A 15067-nucleotide genomic window follows, 5' to 3' on the forward strand; every position below is an offset into this window, starting at 1 on the left:
GCTGCAGCCAAGGCTCTGGTTGGCTTTCTGGGCTGCAAGTGCTCACTGCTGGCTCCTGTTGAGCTTCTCATCCACCAGCACCCCCAAGGCCTTTTCTTCAGGGCTGCTCTCAAGCCACCCCTGCCCAGCCTATATCAGTGCCTGTTAGTGCCCTGACCCAGATACCTTTGTACTTTAAGTAAGAGAGCAGAAAGGGAGTTTTTTGTCAGACTCTCCTGTGTTTCTTCTTCCCCCTGAGCACTGATATGTCAGCCCATACAGCTTCTTCTCCTGTTTGCTCCCAGGTTGTGATTTTGATTTCGGTCTTAGTTGGTTAATTGCTGCTTTTGGCTTCCTGATGACTATTATAATGATGTGTTTGCAATGAGTGCTGACACAGCATCTGAGCTGATTGCTGTGCCCTCCTCTGAAGAGGAGTAAGGATTGTCAGGCCTGAAGAATAACAATGCCTGGAATTGTAGCAGGATTGCTTTAGGGTTTAGTTTTAATCTTTTTGTTCTTCAATGAGGTGGAAACCAGTACTGGAATTCAGTCAGAGTGGGTATCCAGGAAAAAAATAATTAAGGCAGGGAGATATTGATGACAGCATTTACTTAAATAATGAAAAAGGTCTTGTTTTCATGTCAGTCCCATGGATCTGCAGAGCAGCTTGCTCACATCCCTTGTGCCTCTCTATAGCTGGATGGGGATCATGAGTTTGCTGTACCCAGAAACATACACACAAAAAATCATAGACTTAATAAGGTTGGAAAAGACTTCAGAGATCATCAAGTCCAACCTGTCACCCAGCACCTCCTGACTAACTAAACCATGGCTCCAAGTGCCACATCCAATCCCTTTTTGAACACCTCCAGGGATGGCAACTCCATCGCCTCCCTGGGCAGCACATTCCAATGGCCAATCTCTCTTTCTAGGAAGAACTTTCTCCTCACCCTGAAGCCTCAACTTCCCCTGGTGCAGCTTGAGACTGTGTCCTCTTGTTCTGGTGCTGGTTGCCTGGGAGAAGAGACCAACCCCCTGTTGTCTACAACCTCCCTTCAGGTAGTTGTAGAGAGCAAGAAGGTCTCCCCTGAGCCTCCTCTTCTCCCTGCTAAGCAACCCCAGCTCCCTCAGCCTCTCCTCACAGGGCTGTGCTCCAGACCCCTCCCCAGCTTTGTTGCCCTTCTCTGGACACCTTCCAGCATCTCAACATCTTTCCTAAACTGAGGGGCTCAGAACTGGACACAGGACTCAAGGTGTGTCCGTACCAGTGCTGAGCACAGGGCAGAATGACCTCCCTGCCCCTGGTGGCCACACTGTTCCTGATACAGACTTCTGTGACCACCAGGCTGCCATTTCTCACACCTTCCTGTGGTGATTCTTGTATTTGCTACAAACTAAGAAAAAAAAAATCTCTGCTATTCAGAAGTTGATGCCCTGGCACAGCCCTGAAAACATGCTGGACAGGAGACCAGACTATAAATTCCCAGAGCTTCATCTCTGTCTGGAGAATGTCACTTCACTTGACAAAGCTGCTTTGAAAGCAGATGCTTGCTTTTTTACTTTTCTTGGTTGTTTTTTTCCCCCCTTTTCTTATTTTTTTCCAAGATACCAAAGCCAGCTGTGAAATGCCATCCCTAGCATGCAGAACAACAACTGCTAAAAACCAGCAGGGCTTTTACACCTCTCCCCCAACCTGCTGTTCCTGCACATTGTGGACTGAAAAACAGGAAAACAACTGCTGAGGAAGGCCCCCTTGTTCCCACAAGAGCTGCACCAGCCTCTGAACTGTGTCATCACAGCAAACTCACAGAAATAAGTCATCTTCACTGTGTCTCTGCTCCTCACAACCACGCAGAGTGGGTGTGGGACATGAGCACATACTGCAGATACTGACTTTACAATACATGTGTATGTCAGGAAGTCAACAGCAAAAACATTCAACTAAGATAAGTGCAGAGTCCTGCACCTGGGAAGGAAGAATAAACTGCAGCAGCACAGGCTGGGAGGTGATCTGCCAGAGAGCAGCCCTGTGGAGAAGGAGCTGGGAGTGCTGGTGGACAAGCACGGGGCATGGGACAGCAATGTGCCCTGGGGGCCAAGAAGGCCAATGGGGTCCTGGGCTGCATTCAGAGGAGTGTGGCCAGTAGAGCCAGGGAGGTTCTCCTCCCCCTCTGCTCTGCCCTGGTGAGACCTCATCTGGAGTATTGCATCCAGTATTGGGATCCCCAGTTCAAGAGGGACAGGGATCTGCTGGAAAGAGTCCAAGGGAGGGCTACAAGGATGCTGAAGGGACTGGAGTACAGCCCTATGAGCAGAGGCTGAGACCCCTGAGGCTGGTTAGTCTGGAGAAGACTGAGAGGGCATTTAATCAATGTCTATAAATATCTGAGGGCTGGGAGTCAAGAGGGAGGGGACAGGCTCTGCTCCTTTGCACCCTGTGATAGGACAAGGGGCAATAGATGTAAACTCCAACATGGGAGGTTCCACCTCAACATGATGAAGAACTTCTTTACTGTGAGGGTCCCAGAGCACTGGAACAGGCTGCCCAGAGAGGTTGTGGAGTCTCCTTCTCTGGAGACTTTCCAGCCCCATCTGGATGTGTTCCTGTGTGACCTGTGCTGGATTCTCTGGTCCTGCTCTGGCAGGGGCGTTGGACTCAATGATCTTCGAAGGTGCCTTCCACCTCCTCACACCCTGTGAGCCTGTGAACATCTTGGTGTATATTTTTATGTAAAAATGTACACACATATCCATTTATTGTTCATTTCCCCTTCCCTCCCTCCCCCCCATACAGACACACTGTTCAAAGGGAGTGTAAACATGCTATTCAAAATTCAGATGCTCTCAGTTGGCTTCCCAGATGTTTGAAGTTCAATAGACTTTGTTGAATTTATTTATTTGCTTTCTTTTTTTTTTCCCCTCCATAATTTCCTCAGCTTCTTCTAGAGAAGTACTAAACAGCCATTATTCCTTTTTTTTCTTTCCCCTGCACATTGAAATTCATCTCTGGGCTCTAAACTGACTCAAAAGTGCTTCAATTTTGAATGAGCACTAAGCTGGGGACTGGGAAGGCACTACCCACTGCTGAAGGCCCAGATCATTAGAAAGAGCATGTAAATCCTCTGAACCAGAAACAAAAAGTGTTCAGATTTTCTTTGTGAAGTCTCAACTGCAGCTTTAAGTGAAGCATGAGCCATGGCTGCTCTTCCTTTTTTTTCTGGCCCTTGGAAAAAAAAAAATTAAAAAAAAAAATCAACCTCTTTTATCATCTGCACATGCCTCAACCAAGAGCTGGCTTTGATCCAAAAGCTGGAGCTGTTAGGAGCTCACACTCATGCTTTACTACACAGATGACCTCTTTTCTTCCCACTCCCTGCAAGTAGCACCAGGCTGGCGGAGAATTGCTTGGTGCTGCTGCTCAGGGTTGCTTAGTGTCAAGATGGCTTAGAATCATAGAATCATAGAATTGTCAGGGTGGGAAGGGACCTCAAGGCTCAGCCAGTTCCAACCCCCCTGCCATGGGCAGGGACACCTCACACTGCAGCAGGTTGCTCACAGCCACATCCAGCCTGGATGCAAACACCTCCAGGGACGAGGCTTCCACCACCTCCCTTGGCAACCTGTTCCAGTGTCTCACCACCCTCATGGGGAAGAATTTCTTCCTAACATCCAATCTGAATCTACCCAGTTGTAGGTTTTTTCCATCCCCCCCTAGTCCTATCACTCCCTGACACCCTGAAAAGTCCCTCCCCAGTTTTCTTGGAGCCTCCTTCAGATATTGGAAGGCCACAATGAGGTCTCCTCAGAGCCTTCTCTTTTCCAGACTGAACAACCCCAACTCCCTCAGTCTGTCCTCATAGCAGAGCAGCTTCAGTCCTCTGTTCATCCTCATGGCCCTTCTCTGGACACCTCCAGCACCTTCAGATCCTTCCTATAATAGGGTCTCCAGAACTGGAGGCAGTACTCCCAGTGGGGTCTCACCAGAGCGGAGTAGAGGCTTGAGTCAAGATGCTTTGACTTGTGTTTGTTTCCGCTCATAGACCTTAGGCTATGTGAGTTCAGAAATGATGATGCTCCTGGCTGAACACAAATATATGCTCATGCTGAGGTTTTCTTTGTAGTCCTGCTACACTGGAGCACAATGGTTGCTTTTTCACAGGAAAAAAAACTAAAGCCCCAAGAGTCGGTGCCTGGCTTGTGTGTGGCAGAGAACACCACCACCTTTGGAGCAAGGTGTACTTGTTAGCAAAAAATGCCATCCACCAGAAAATAGCCTTCATTAAATAGAGAAATGGGAGAGTGGGTGTGCTTTCCTTTGTGCTGTGTATAGGCTGAGAACAAACAATCAATGCTGTTCTGAAGTGTTACATGGCAGTAGTTTGAGGCTTACATAAAGCAATCACAATCAGGGGCCAAGGATGGCCAGGGGAGGAAGCGGCCGTGGGGCTATTTTACCTTCCCTGGAGGGGACAAGCCCACAGGGCTGTACTGCCCACCTCCACCACGCCAGCAAGGACCAGGGCATGTGGTTTGCTTCCCACCAGCATCCAAGAACTCAGTTTTGAAATCTTAGAATCATAGAATCACAGAATCAACCAGGTTGGAAAAGACCTCAGAGATCAAGTCCAACCTATTACCTAACACCTCCTGACAACTAAACCATAGCTCCAAGTGCCACATCCAAGCCTTTTTTGAACATCTCCAGGGATGGGAACTCCACCATCACCCTGGGCAGCACATCCCAATGGTCAATTACTCTTTCTGGGAAGAACTTTCTCCTCACCTCCAGCCTGAACCTCCCCTGGCACAGCTTGAGACTGTGTCCTCTTGTTCTGGTGCTGGTTGCCTGGGAGAAGAGACCAACTCCCTCCTGGCTACAACCTCCCTTCAGGAAATTGTAGAGAGCAACAAGGTCTCCCCTGAGCCTTCTCTTCTCCAGGCTTCTTCCCTGTGTCTTACAACGATTTAGTCCTTGAAATGTTAATGGGAAAAGAAGAAACCTGCCTTGTTCTCACTAAAGGAAAATAAAGCCCAAACAGAATGTATGTTCTTTAATTCCAGTTCAAAGTGAAATCCCTCTGAAGTCACCCTTTGTAATTTTTTGTGTGTAAATCAGTTCAAAAAATAGTTGGAGAGCTGAAATTTTAGCTTAACTCCCTACTGGAGGTTAGATAGCATCATAGGATCACAGGATCTTAGGGGTTGGAAGGGACCTCTGGATATCATCGAGTACACCCCCCCTGCCAGAGCAGGACCAGAGAATCCAGCACAGGTCACGCAGGAACACATCCAGATGGGGCTGGAAAGTCTCCAGAGAAGGAAACATAGCTGACTGCTGCAAACCAATGCAAATTTGACATCAGTTTTAAGGCAAACTAGGCTTCATTGGGCTGTTGCCTTCATCTGCATTAATTTCAGAATGTTTCTGTTTCCTGAGGTTCTGCAAAAATAGCTGGAAGCCTTTAGCTGAAATGCCAAAGGTAGTAGTTGTTGGGAAATTGTGATCTTCATGCAGTCATTTCACAGCAGCAGCCAGCCACAATTGATGGCAAAGCAGTGCTGAGACAAATCCAGGTGCACGCTAGCAGAGTGTGACGGATTGCTGGGTGTTAAAGCTGTTTGCTCTTTTAAACCATCTCTGGCTATCTATGTGTCTATCTATCTTTTGTTAAGATTACAGATACTCTGGATAGAAAATAAGCTACAGGCAAAGTCTGCCATTATGCAATCATCTCTGACCCATTAGGATGCACAGAGCACATTTGTCTCAGCGAGGGCTTTAATGTTTGAAGTTGTTCTTGATGTGCATAGCCTATTTATTAATTTACTTTCAACACCAAATTCCTTAGCTTCAGTACTCTGATGTATTTGAGCAGGATAACTCTTTGACTGAGAGGGATCCATCTCTGCTAGAAGGTAAATAAATTTCAGTCCTGCCATGGCAGGGATTTTATTTGTACCTTTATAAAAAGTTCCTTTGACCCAGGGAAGTGCTACAAAATAAGTTGTTTAGAGCACTTGTGGTGAGCGATTAAATAAACCAGGCAGGTCATTCTGGCAAGGAAGAAGGTCCCCAAGCCTGGATGTGTTTCAAGGTGGTTTGGATGCAGTGTTTGGGGTTATGGTTTAGGGGTGAACCGTGCAGGGTAGGGTTTTGGGTTGGACTTGGTGATCCCAGGGGGTCTTTTCCAACCTGAGTGTTTCTGTGATTTCTCTGAACTTCCTTCTTGGCTTTGGTCGCCGAAGTTTTACCATCAGAGAACAATTTAATGGCAAAGGTTTGCATAATAGGAGAGCAATCTGTTTACTTCTAACTGAGTCTGTTCACAGTCACACCACTGCAGTGTGTGGTCCCAGCCACTTTCATGAAGTGGGTTCAAGATCTATGGAAAATGTTAAAGGTGCAGCCTAAAACTACCACAGGAAGCAAAAAATGCAGTGCTGTTTTAAGGATTTTTTAATGATGTTTTGTATGAAAGATAAGAAAAATGGAGACAATGAGAACTGCAAATGCTTGCATTCACAGAATTGTCAGGGTTAGAAGAGACTTCAAGGATCATCTAGTTCCAACCCCCCTGCCATGGCCAGGGACACCTCACACTACAGCAGGTTGCTCACAGCCACATCCAGCCTGGCTGAAAAAAACCTCCAGGGATGAGGCTGCCACCACCTCGCTGGGCAACCTGTGACAGGCTCTCATCACCCTCATGGGGAAGAATTTCTTCCCAACCATCAATCTGAATCTACCCATTTCTAGTTTTGTTCCATTCCCCCCAGTCCTATCACTCCCTGGCACCTTAAAAAGTCCCTCTCCAGCTTTCTTGTAGCCTCCTTCAGCTACTGGAAGTCCACAATAAGGTCTCCTTGGAGCCTTCTCTTCTCCACACTGAACAGCCCCAACTCATCTCAGCCTGTCCTCACAGGAGAGGTGCTCCAGCCTTCTGATCATCCTCATGGCCCTAATAATAACAACAACCTAAATACTAGAATATTCAGAACAAGTAATACACCATACAATTGCTCTCCACTTGCTGACTGATGCCTAGCCAGTTCTTGAGCAGCTTTTCCCCAAGGTTATATACTGAATGTCATCTCGCACTGTATGGAATATTACTTTAGACAGTTTGGCTCATCTGCCCTGGCTGTGTACCCTCCTAACTTCTTGTATCCACCCAGCCTTCTCTCTGGCAGGGCATGAGAAGCTGAAAAGTCCCCATTGCACAGAAGGAAAGGAGATTTGGGGATGCATGCAACTGGGGGAATCTGTCCCTGTCTAGGCAGTGCTGTTGGCTCCCTCTCTGCCAAGACAGAAATATTCAGGAGGGTGCTCTGAGTCCTGATTTCCAGAGATTGAAGGTGTGAAGGCATGGAAGTTACCCACATGAAAATGGGCTCTATTTCCATACCTATTTACAGCTCCTGTGATGCACCTGCACTCTATAGGCATGCATTACAGTAATGTCTTTTTCCAGACCAATAGGTCATGAAGTTCCATCTCCTTGAGAAATGTGTTCTGCGGTGTATGTGATTACTAATTAATGAAAGACCTTTTGGGCACCCGAGAGCACAAGAACACAGAAATCTCTTTGAACTTCTACTTACAGAGAAAAATAAACAAATTATCCACGCAGCTTCTAAGAGTTTTTTACAGGCAGCTTAGCCCTGCGACTGCAGAGCTCCTGGGTAGCGCTGTGCCAGAGGGTCAACCACCTGCCAGTTATAAAGCTCCCACAGAAAAAAATTGCACTGTCAGAGGCCTGAGAAATATTTTCACCTGTGGGATGTAACTATCAAACTCCAAGCATTTATGGCAGCCAAAATACATCAAAATCATTTATTGGCAGCACGTTGCCCATCGAGATGTAGATACTAACCCCGCGACCTGGGCTGACTCCAGCCTGGATAATTACATCTGATTAATTGGGAATGAGCTTTTGTTTTCAGACTTCTGCAATGATCATTTTGTGTGTGTGTGTTGCAGAACCTTACAAGACATTTGTATTTCTGTGTGGAGAGAAATGAGTCTGATTGTCAAATCTGCTCCCATTAAACTCGGTGGGCAATTTGCCAGTTGCTTTGGCGGGTGCAGTATGGAACCCGTAACTTCCTCTTGCAGCCACTAATCATCTGCCATAATATCATACAATTACATCACATTTGCATGCATTAAAAAAGATAACATTTCTGCCTCTGAAGACCAGATAATTTACCTCAGCAGCTTAAGTTAAATGCCTGGGGACTGGGTGAATGAAGTGTGCCTCTGCTTGATTGTGTTTCTAGGATACAGCTTGTAATAAAAGACCGTGTGTATCAAACACAATTCCCTCCTCATGCTTCCTTTTGCTCCAGGAGGGGTAGTAATTTTATCTTGATCTATGCCATCAGCTAGCACCTCCTCTCCCCTGTGCTCATTTGACTGCACACATTAACAGGAGGCAGGCTGAGCAAGGCTTCCTCCACCCTCTGCCCCTTAATCCCTCATTAAAATGCAAATGCAGAAAAATAAGTGAACTTCTGGTTTTCTGGTTCCTTCCTGCTTCTTTTCAGAGCCCAAGTGGTATTGGTCCCAGAGACACACTTATTTTGTTGAAATAACTAATCCTGTGTTTTGCACTACTAAATGTGTATGGAGAACCTATTTAATTCATCATGGGGCAGGGATGTAATTGCAGACTCATTATACCAAACACCCCTGAGCCTTCTTGTAATCTATACTCTCTCCTCACTTGACAGAAAGCTATTAGGGGCAAAAGGATATCTTAGAATTTATCTGAAATATCTAAGGGTATCTTATGTTATTCTTAGACTTAGGAGCTTTATTTAGTCCTCTAATGGCTACAGGGGTTGGGGCCTCTCTTTAGGGAAACTCTGTCTTTTCCTGATGCCAGGTTTAGGTAGGTGGTATTAAAGCTCAATGATCTGGATGTATAAATAGCCCCAGCCTTGAGCAAGCTCTGTGACATCTTTTATAGCCCAGCACATCTAGATCCATACTTAAGACCCAGAGAGGGCAGCAAATCATAGAATCCTAGAATCAGCCAGGGTTGGAAGGGACCACAAGGATCATCTAGTTCCAACCCTCCTGCCATGGGCAGGGACACCTCACACTAGATCAGGCTGGCCATAGTCTCATCCAGCCTGGGCTTAAACACCTCCAGGGATGGGGCCCCAACCACCTCCTTGGACAACCCATTCCAGGGCTTCACCACTCTCATGGGGAAGAACTTCCTCCTCACCTCCAGCCTGAATCTCCCCACCTCCAGCTTCATTCCATTCCCCCTAGTCCTATCACTACCTGAGATCCTGAGAAGTCCCTCCCCAGCCTTCTTGTAGCCCCCTTCAGATACTGGAAGGCCACAATTAGGTCCCCTGGGAGCCTTCTTTTCTCCAGACTGAACAGCCCCAATGTTTGTGCTTTTGCTTTATTTTTTCCCTCTGAGACTTTTTACTTCCATGTACTCAAGGGGTAAGCCTCTGTTGGGAGTGCTGCAGTTGTTCACTGAGATCAGAAAAGAAACACTCTGGCAGAAGGAGCCCAGTGACCTGGGGATGCATTTTGCATGCTCTGTGGGGTTTTCAGTGAACAATCTTAAGACACAATTATCTTTTCTTTTGGAGAATTGCTTCAAATTACTTTAATGTCCTGCATTATTGTTTTAAAGCTTCTCTCTTCACCATCTTGTTGCCAGAAATAGGGTGGTGGTAATTAGACTCAGTATCTTTGCATATCTGCCTTTGTACCCCAGATCCAGATGGACCGCGTGAGGCGACAGAAACAGTCCTTGTTCGGTTGAATTCAAATCAAGTTTGGACAGTGCAAGCAAATGTTTTCCCCTGTCCTATTCTAGCTAATCATCATGGAGAGAGAACAGTTAGAAACACCTTACAGATGCTCTTTATCGATTCATGAGCATCAGAAGGGACCTGTCAAGCGTGCTGCCTGCCCACATTCCTGTTATATCCCTTAAGTTGTGTTTGCTATTTCGTTTCTTTAAAATCGGAGTGTCCTGACTGCTTGTGGACTGTGCCACCACTACAGGACTCTATTGATTCTGGAAATGGGCAGGTTACTCAAGTGCTGGAAGGAAACAGTCTTGCTGCATAGCTTTACCTGCAGCATAGCTTTACCTGCTCTATACCTTAGCCGTATGAGGAACTGGGGTGGGTTGAAATTCCTCCTCCCCCTCCCTCCAACATTAAATTTGCCAGTCCAGCCCAGCTGCAAGCAAATGGAAGCTGTGTTTGCAGGCAAAACTACACTCTCCAATGGCATGCAATGAGTATGTACAAAATATCCAGGAGTTACAACATTTGCAGGTATTTGCAATTAATAAACAGTGCAAGAAGGTCTCTTCCAACCTTAGTGATACTCTGTGTGTGTGTGTGTGTGTGTGTGTGTGCATGAAGAATCCCTCTGGTTAGAGACCAGGGGAAGCTACCAGCTTCTCCCTCTCTGCCTCTCCCTTGCCCCCCTGTACAAAAGGGAGAAGAGACAGAAGCAAAGAAGTCAATACCAAAACAATGCAGCCAAGGTCAGGCAGAAGCGAGTTGGTATCTCTCCCAGAGCAAAGAAGTGAGAAGGAAATTGTTTTATTGCAAATACTTTTAGTCCCTTATTTCTCCAACGGGATTGTCAAGAATGATCATTATGTTCCTTTGTACACCCAACAGTGATTTATTTACATTTTACTACTTTCTGTTCAAGATCTGTGGAAAAAAAAAAATTTTAAAGGCATAGTCTAAAACTACCACAGAACTAGGCTGAAAAATTCAACCTATTTCTAACAAAGAAGGTGAGGGAAAGGAGATGGTTTCTGTGGAAGGGTGACATTTTGTAGCTTTCAAAGGCTCCCTGGGCTAGTGCTTTAAAACTGGGAAGGAACTGAAGTAATCTTCAGGCTAGCAGCAGTTGCACTGGGGAAACATGACCAATTTTATGCATGTAATGTACATGATCCCTCCCCTCCCTCCTCATGCTCTTCTCAACAGGACAAAAGCTATCAGCCAGACCCCTTTTAGAGCCAATACAGCTCATCAAAGCAGAGCACATTCATAACACAGTGTTCACTGCCTATCAAATGCCCAGGCTCTTCTTTGATTCCCATTCTTTGGAGTACAGTTGCCATGTTTCGTGCACTTCATTTCAAGGAGGAAAGCTCTGAAGTGTTTTCCCCCAAAGCAGCTGATTATTCAGTGGCTAAAGGTGCCAAGGATAATGAAGTAAAAGGGAACCTATGCTGTGATAGTCTCTAGTTGGCAAATGCATCTCATTAGAAGGTGTTCCCACCAGAGGAGTCCATGGTTATTACGTGCATGAATTCCTTTCTGCTATTAAGTTTGGAACCAAGTTTTGGATGCAAACAGCATGCAGCCTCAATGACAGTGCACAACTGTGTACAAACAGTAATTAATCACTGGCTCCCTGAATGGAGCCTCTGTGAGGCTGGAAGCAAATCAAAGGGCTGCTTGGGTTACCAGTGCTTGAGGACGGCGTCCTGCTGTACAACTGGGAACATTCACGTTATAAATATCACTTTGTGAGCCCTGTGGCAGGAGGCTGAGGGTAGCTGGCCTCCACAGGCTCAGGTCTGCTCAGCAGCAGGACCTTCCCTTTGGTGTTTGGTGATGGGGACAAACTGTCTGTGCTATGATCCAAGGACCTTTAGGTTGAGTTTCCTGGCAATTCTGGATGGAAAAAAAACAAACAAGAAACTCAGTCCCACCCCACAAAATATTTGTGTGTGAATTTCTGTATTCAGGGCCATTTGCAAGAGTGCATTTTTGGAATGGCAATGGTGTTGGCTACAGGCAGACACACATTAGAAGTTCATTAATGCTTTGGCATCGGCATCAAAGACCCAATGTGCTGCCCAGAGGTATCAAAACCTGGTCACACCCTTGCCCAGAGTCTTGCCTGGAGTTACAGGATCACAGGATCACAGGATGTTAGGGGTCGGAAGGGACCTTCAGAGATCTTTGAGTCCAACCCCCCCTGCCAGAGCAGGACCATAAAATCCACCGCAGGTTGCACAGGAATGCATCCAGATGGGTCCTGAAAGTCTCCAGAGAAGGAGACACTGAAACTTCTCCGGGCAGCCTGTTCCAGTGCTCTGGGACCCTCACAGCGAAGAAGTTCTTCGTCATATTGTGGTGGAACCTCCTGTGCTGTAGTTTATATCCATTGCCCCTTGTCCTATCCCAGGGTGCAACTGAGCAGAGCCTGTCCCCTGCCTCTTGACCCCCAGCCCTCAGATATTTATAGACATTGCTTAAATCCCCTCTCAGTTTCTCCTCATCAGGCAGTGCTCCAGACCCCCAATCATCCTTGTAGCCCTCCACTGGATCTAGTGTGAGGTGTCCCTTCCCCTTCCCCTTCCCCTTCCCCTTCCCCTTCCCCTTCCCCTTCCCCTTCCCCTTCCCCTTCCCCTTCCCCTTCCCCTTCCCCTTCCCCTTCCCCTTCCCCTTCCCCTTCCCCTTCCCCTTCCCCTTCCCCTTCCCCTTCCCCTTCCCCTTCCCCTTCCCCTTCCCCTTCCTCTTCCCCTTCCCCTTCCCCTTCCCCTTTCTTTTCATTCTATGTGTAAGCCTGACATTGACCAGCATCCCTTGTGCCCTGGCAGGTCTGATTGTCCGGGAGGTGAGCATTGAGATCTCCCGCCAGCAGGTGGAGGAGCTCTTTGGGCCGGAAGATTACTGGTGCCAGTGCGTTGCCTGGAGCTCTGCAGGCACCACCAAGAGCCGCAAAGCCTACGTCCGCATTGCATGTGAGTACCTTTCCTCTCTTGCCTGTTGAGTGGATGCTGTTTGACTTGGAGTGTTTCCTTCCAACCAGTTAGGCTCTGTATTTTCTCCTGTTCTGGAGTTTCTGATGTAAGGACATTTCCTGTTGGTGGATGTGGTCCTAAGGTGACACTGCCTCCCTGATCCCTTGCTTCAGTCTCTGAAAGCGTCGATCAGCTATTTATCCCTTCTCAGCCTTCTCCTCTCCAGACTAAACAGCCCCAGGGCTCTCAGCCTTTGCTCAAGAGCAGTGCTCCAGTCCCTTCATTGTCCTTACGGCACTCCATTGGACTCTCTCAAGTAGATCCCTGTCCCTCTTGAACTGGGGAGCCTGGAACTGGATGCAATATTCCAGTCAGCACTTCAGAGAGGCTTGGCAACGTTTAAACAGGTGTTTTAGATTATGGCTCTGAAGGTAACTCATTCAGTAGGTTTTCATGTCCTGCCAGTTGTCCTGAGACAGATGACCATTAAATTAACACAGTTTAGAAGTCTGGATGGATTTCTCTTGACAGTTAAGTAACTTTTGTGTGCTCGCATACGTATGCAATTAACTTCCATGTGACACATAATCAGTGCATGCAAGGCCTTTTGTGTCAGTTGGCATTTCTTCACAGGTGTCCAAACTTTTTGTCAAAAGCACTCATAATACAGAGTTTACTTCTTTTTCTTACCATATTTTGGAGACAGAACATTCAGTTCAGTGTTGTTGTTTTTTTTTTTCTCCTAGTCTGGGTGGCTTTTCTTTGTTAGAGCAGCCTAATGCAATGGATTCCAGGGAGTTTATTTGTCTGTAACTGAAATGTGGCTTTGTATTGCTATTGTTTAACCTTTTGTTCCTCAGTTTGGGGTTCTTCTGCAGCTGTGAGGCAGGCAAATCACTTAAGATGCCTTGTCATAGAATCACAAAATCACCAAAGTTGGAAGAGACCTCAAAGATCATCAAGTCCAGCCTGTCACCACAGACCTCATGAGTAAATCACGGCACCAAGTGCCATGTCCAATACCCTCTTGAACACCTCCAGGGATGGGAACTCCACCACCTCCCTGGGCAGCACATTCCAATGACTAACAACTTTCTCTGTGAAGAACTTTCTCCTCACCTTGAGCCTAAAATTCCCCTGGTGCAGCTTGAGACTGTGTCCTCTTGTTCTGGTGCTGGTTGTTTGAGAGAAGAGACCAACCCCCTCCTGGCTACGATCGCCCTTCAGGTAGTTGTAGACAGCAATAAAGTCTCCCCTGAGCCTCCTCTTCTCCAGGCTAAACAATCCCAGCTCCCTCAGCCTCTCCTCGTAGGCCTTGTGCTCAAGGCCTCTCCCCAGCCTCGTTGCCCTTCTCTGGACATGTTCAAGTGTCTCAATGTCCTTCTTAGACTGAGGGGCCCAGAACTGGACACAGTACTCAAGGTGTGGTCTAACCAGTGCAGTGTACAGGGGCACAATGACTTCCCTGCTCCTGCTGGCCACACTATTCTTGATGCGGGCCAGGATGCCATTGGCCTTCTTGGCCACCTGGGCACACTGCTGGCTCATGTTTAGGCAGCTATGAATCAGCACCCCCAGATTCCTTTCTGCCTGGCTGCTCTCCAGCCACTCTGACCCCAGCCTGTAGCTCTGCATGGGGTTGCTGTAGCCAAAGTGCACACCTGGCACTTGGATTTGTTGAATGCCATCCTGTTGGACTCTGCCCATCTGTGCACTTGGTCAAGGTCCCTCTGCAAAGCCTTTCTCCCCTCTAACAGATCAACATTCCAATCCCTGACCACTCTTTACATGAAAAAATTCTTCCTAATGTCCAGTCTAAATCTACCCAGTCACATCTTGAGGCCATTCCCTCTTGTTCCATCACTAATTACCTGTGAGAAGAGACCAGCAGCAGCCTCTCCACAAGGTCTTTTCAGGTAGTTGTAGACAGCAATGAGATCTCCCCTCAGCCTTCTCTCTTCCACACTAACCATCCCCAGCTTCTTCAGTTGTTGTTCATCAGATTTATTCTCCAGGCCCTTCCCAGCTTCCTTGCCCTCCTCTGCCCTGGCTCCAGCACCTCCACATCTCTCTTGTGTTGAAGTGCCCAAAACTGGACACAATACTCCAGGTGTGGCCTCACCAGAGCTGCTGCTGTTGGACACAGCATTGCTGATCCCAGCCAGGATGCCTTTGGCTTTCTTGGCCACCTGGCCACACTGGTGGCTCCTATTCAGCTGCTTGCCCATGAGCACCCCGAGGTCCCTTTCTGCCAGCAGCTTTCCAGCCACACTGCCCCAGGCCTGGAGTGTTGCTTGGGGTTGTTGTGCCCCAAGTGCGGGACC

General features: G+C 47.3%; 1 protein-coding gene across 2 annotated transcripts in view; it reads left to right on the top strand.

Annotated features, from left to right (window-relative positions):
• Positions 1-15067, top strand: part of UNC5C (unc-5 netrin receptor C) — a 316234-nt gene that overhangs the window by 212839 nt on the left and 88328 nt on the right. For both annotated transcript variants that reach the window (XM_054163105.1, XM_009902723.2), the window contains exon 3: positions 12600-12743. In XM_054163105.1, coding sequence (XP_054019080.1) covers positions 12600-12743 — 144 coding nt within the window. The remainder of the gene's footprint in view (positions 1-12599; positions 12744-15067) is intronic.

The sequence above is a fragment of the Dryobates pubescens genome, chromosome 1 (genome assembly GCF_014839835.1).
Source record: "Dryobates pubescens isolate bDryPub1 chromosome 1, bDryPub1.pri, whole genome shotgun sequence".
NCBI lineage: Eukaryota > Metazoa > Chordata > Aves > Piciformes > Picidae > Dryobates > Dryobates pubescens.